Source organism: Cariama cristata, unplaced genomic scaffold (genome assembly GCF_000690535.1).
Source record: "Cariama cristata isolate BGI_N322 unplaced genomic scaffold, ASM69053v1 scaffold14743, whole genome shotgun sequence".
Classification (NCBI taxonomy): Eukaryota; Metazoa; Chordata; class Aves; order Cariamiformes; family Cariamidae; genus Cariama; species Cariama cristata.
The window spans coordinates 26,094-31,318 of record NW_009610294.1 but is presented as its reverse complement, the minus strand read 5'-3'; the positions used below and the strand labels follow the sequence as shown (position 1 = coordinate 31,318).

The following is a 5,225-nucleotide window of genomic DNA, read 5'->3' as shown; positions in this document are numbered from 1 at the left end:
AACTAGCGATTGATCAAGGGAAATAGTCAGAGGAGAACCTCTTCTACCAGAGGGTAACGCTCCACTGCTGGATCATGCCACTTTCAAAACCACCACCTCTTGCAATCAGCACAATCCTGCATCAGCTCTCTAGAGGGGAACAGCTTTGTACTCCTCCTTCTTCTTCCTCTTGATCTCCATAAACAAGAATTTCTTCCCATAGTACTAATACCAACTCTCGTGTTTTCTTTATTCAGAGGTACATTGAATCCGGCTATAAACAGATACACATTACATGTTTAGTTTTCAGCTCAGAAAGCAGAAGGGGGCCCAAACAACAATCTCAGAACTTCAGAAACCTTCTAATTTTAAATATAAAAGTCAAACAAGCCATGCGTATTTATGATGTAGGACTCCTATTTCAGTTGTTAACTAGGTCTGAGAAACAAAAAATGAACATAGCACAGAAATTAAACATGGATAAATACTACAATTTTGAAACCAAAAGTTGCTTTAATAACCTTTAATAACTACACGTTCCCTGAATAACCTGATGCAGCTTTGAAGTCAGCTCTGATAACTCAGAGAAGGCTGGGCTAGACACTTCCAGAGGGCCCCAGCCAAACTGGACCGTTCTGACACTGAATTCATTCACATCACCATTTAGTGCACATTCCTGTAATTCTTCCTGAACTATTCTAACAGGCTGCGCTCCTCTCAATGTGAAAGAAAGTAACCCACATCACAAAAAAGCATTGTGCATGGCTTTTTGGTTTGGATGTGACTTTTCTTGTTTATCTTTCTTTTTAAACCAAGTCTAATAATCCCATTCATGTATTATTATATAAGGTTTCCAGGCAGAAGGGATTTTCCATCTTTTCAACTTGTGAAAGCTCTTAACTAAGATTAAGAACCAATCAGAGCAAGATTTTGTTTGTTTAGTGTGGAGTCAATACCAATTTCTCAGCCAAACAATTAATTTTTGAAACTTTCTCTTACCACTCCAATTAAGTCTCCTCGGCCATATTCACCAGTCAGGTGCTTTTTTCCATCATCCATCCGTATGACTGAGCGAAGTCGACCATTCAACACAATGTACGTGCAGTCTGACTTGTCACCCTGCCTGCAGAAAAAATAATCAATAACAAAGATTAGTGAAGCATCTTTGCTCAGCAAACGCATCTAGAGTCTTTTAACAAGTTGATCATCTTTCCCTACCTGGCTTAGAAGACACAGGAAAATGTTTAACCAACATTAAACATAACAAGCAAACAAGAAACTGAACAGGCATCTCTTAAAAAGTGACTTGGAAATATGTTTGATGTTTAAATGTACAGGCTTTGCACAATCGGTTAATGTTAGGTCTGGAAGGAGACAGCCAGGATGCAAGTGGTCTCTAGGGGAGACGGCAGGCTCATTAGCGGTTACAGCAGGAGCCTATTGTCATTGCAAGGTCAATGTGGATGCGTAGAGAAATTCTGCAGGTCAAACAGAAAAAACCCTGAGTGGCTCAGGATTTGGATTCCTTTCAGCACACACGTCTTAGTCTATCAGGAAGGTTTTGCTATATATATCAAGTTTGCATGATTAAGAGCCCTGTTTGGCATGCAGATTTCCAGCATAACCTAGTACATAGATGAAACGCCATACTTCTTGTAGTGGAGTTAAAACTAATGCAAGGAATTCCAAAAGATTTTAACAAGATACTGACAGCTATGACTGCTTTGATGCACAAAGTAATCCAAAACTTCCATTAGCATTACTGCTGCAGGTGTAGTTATAAAAATTAAAAGTACAATTATACAGAACACGTAGTAAATTAGACCTTTATTTCCCACCACTGCAGCAACCTTACAATGGCTTAAATGTATCCTAGAATAAAAATCAATAAAACTAAGTTTTCCCAAGGATGACTTTTGTCCCTTAAACATAAAGTGCAGTGCCTACTTTCAATTTACTATTGAATACACCTAATTGAATTACCTTTGAGTTTTGTTGTTTATTTTAGAAAGGCTGAAAAACTCTTTGAGCAATAGATGTTCATACCCTTAACAATGCAGAAACTACCACCAGAACATACAACTGTCTATGTCTTAATCGATTATGTCACTTTAAAAGCTCGCCAAGACAACATAAAGGATGAGGAATAGTATGAAAGAATTTTAATAACACCTGGAGACAAGACACTGAAGCAATGTTGATGGGTACTGCAGAAAGAAAATAATCTCAAAATAGGCAAACAGATAAACCTGATGGAATGGTTGATAAATTTAGTTCAATGAGTTTCATATCCTATGTATCACCAAGGGAGCACAGCTACTTAGCTAAGAAAACTTAAATGTTCAACAGACAACATACAATTTTGCCCACATCTCACCTGTAAACAGCTCGTCCAGCCTCAACCTCCATCCAATCCAGGGCAAAGTCAATTTGCCTGACAAATGGGGACATTCTCTTCACAACAGTGTGGGCCACACCAAGAACTACGCTTGGCTGCTCCCGCATTATCCTAGAGGGAAAAAAAAGTGTAATTCAAGTACTTCCCCAAAATAGGAATAGGTACACGCAGGCACAACTGGGTCAATATAACTGGGCAGTTATATAGGCACTAATGCAGAAGTCAGCACATACCCACATACACACTCCACTATCGCCACAACCACACTACATCAGTGATAACAAAGTATGGGGCTGCAGCCTTCCAAACTAGCCCAAATTAAATGTCACTTCAAGTTGACATTGTCCTAGCGGCAGTCAGACTGTGCTAGTAGGATGCTAGCTAGGCCTGCTGTCCGGCCCAATTCTCTTCTTTAAGTGAGCAGCAGGGCGGGTGGGAGCCGTGCTAGCTCTTGTCTATGAGCCACCCTCTCAACCTCCCCTTCACTCAGGTCTCCTGTGACTCAGGGAAATGTTCATACTGTCCAGAAGATTATCCCTTCCTGCCGTTCTGCACCTCGCAGTCTCTCATACGTGCACGTGCTCAGTTTCCCCTAGATTTTGTAGCAGGTCAGAACCTTATATGTAAAGTCTGATGCTCTTAAAAATAAGAGACCTACTCTGCATTTCAAATGTTCCCTTTTCCCTGTTGCAAAAGCCACAAAGAACTGAAATATCTTCTAATAAAGCTTTTGATCTTCACACTGAATCCTTTGAGTGATGCTTAAAAGTCTCTAGTAATAAAGATACCATGTAATTCAATACTTTTCTCAAACTGAAAAACTTTGAGAATGTTCTGCCAGGGATAACTGCAAACTCGACACTGACTGCAAAGCCCGAGGGAAATCACTCTCACAGACACCTGATAACTGCTCATGAATGTCTTATTTCTCATTCTTTTTAGACTAAAGATCACTGCATCCTGTCACTTTGTGAGTAAGCACTCAAATTCTTACTGAAGCACTGCTCCACAGGAGTGAACTGATCACGCACATCTCTAGATGGTGTACCTGTTAGGATATCTTATATTTTCTGTTCCTCCACAGCATCAAGAGCATTTGATGACAGACTACTAAAAACAGTTATTTCTGAAGAGGCAGCACAATTCAGAAAGAAGTAGGTACGTATATGCAGACCCAGTACGTGAAATGCATGCAGACAGAGATGAGAGAACTACATTAAAGCCACACATGGACAGAAACAAAGAGAAAATGATAAATACTTAGTATGTTTTCTGCATCAATGTTCCCTTCACAATGAAGATACCAGACTGCCATGAGGCAATCTACTTAGGAGATCCTGTGTATGTGGGAAGTCTTGCTAAGCACAAATCATGTGAGCTTCGTATCTAACCTTGCACTCTAAAAAAAAAAAAAAATGGAACAGAGAAGAGAAAGGCATGGACGGAGCACTGTCAGGCTTTGTTCCCTAACTGAAACATGGATCCTTGTGGACCATTGTAACCTGGCAGAAATCAGAGAAAACCTGAGTAGAGATCCATAATCCTAGGATATGGTATCAAAAGCAAACTCATCAGGAGCTCTTTACTGCCTGGATGAAGCACAGAAACCGCCCTAAAGTTTCTAAAACATTAGGTCTCTCATCCAGTACTCCTATAGCTGCAGGAAGAGACCCAGAGCTGACAGTGGCTATGGGTCAGGTGCAGCACACAGGACATTGTAGGAAGCTTTCGTGTTTATCACACGACTATTCTATTCTCCTTACCCAACGCCTCAAATTACTTCTTTTTGCAATAATGAAGCTTATAATTTCTTCAGCTGAAATCCCTGAATTTGAAATGGAAGAGATTCATAGGCATATATCCCTATTCCATATTGAGCTCATCACACTCATACCCCTGCACTCATATGTGCTACTAGGGAAATTATACTGAACATCAACTCTTACAATTAGCACTGTTTAAAATCCAGCCCCCCAAAAAGCAGGACAGCTTTCCTCTCTTGCCCCTTTTCTCTTGCCCTGAGGTTTCCACGCCCCCTGCATCTCCAACCCAATACGCCTACAGACCACCTCGATTTTGAGAAACTATTATTATACATGAAAACAACATGATATCTTACGGAAACTTTACCACACTAACATAACTTGGAGCAAAGGACAAAGGAACTGGAAGAGGCGCCTCAGGATAAGCACTAATAAACAGACAACCCTAATCCCTCACCACACACAAAACACCCAGCCCTATCCCCCTTCTCAGCTGATCTAAAAGTTAAATAAACCCACTGAAAACTCCTGAACGGTTTAGCTCATTCTTTTTACTCTAGTTGCTTATTTAGCCCTCAAAGTTTCCTCCCACACAAGCTGTCTGCTATGATCAATAAAAGCCATTTACTCCTTTTCCTCCCTCAAGATACGTATCTTGCATTCAAAATGTAAACTACTAACAGGCTGCTTTTACTTCCATCTGGAGCTCTCTGACCAAGTGCTACGTAGCTTCTACAAGAGTATTAGCATGGAAGGTAAAAGTCCACCCTTATGCATAAGAAGAGAAAAGCAGGGATCTTTTCCACATTATCGGCCAAGTTTCCTTCCTTTCACCCCGGGCATTTTCATCTTTGCTCTTCTGCTTTGCACACGCCTGGCACTGGGAAAATTAAAAACCGAAGCTCTGTACTACAGAAGCCTGGTTTTGAAGGGATCCTCAGGATTCTTTATTAGAAAGCTCACCAAATATAGCAATGAAATGGCTAAACTAGTGTCTGTGAAAGCCTGGGACTTATGCAGATATTCTTGTGGATGTGGATGCAATTTGATATTCAGCTTGGCTGGCAATACAAAATAAAAATCAA

General features: G+C 40.5%; 1 protein-coding gene across 1 annotated transcript in view; it reads right to left on the bottom strand.

The window, feature by feature from the left end:
• PNPLA7 (patatin-like phospholipase domain containing 7) overlaps positions 1-5,225 on the bottom strand; it is a gene marked incomplete at its 5' end in the record, with an annotated part of 119,299 nt that overhangs the window by 88,496 nt on the left and 25,578 nt on the right. The window contains 2 exons of the mRNA XM_009697840.1: positions 979-1,102; positions 2,357-2,488. Coding sequence (XP_009696142.1) covers positions 979-1,102; positions 2,357-2,488 — 256 coding nt within the window. The remainder of the gene's footprint in view (positions 1-978; positions 1,103-2,356; positions 2,489-5,225) is intronic.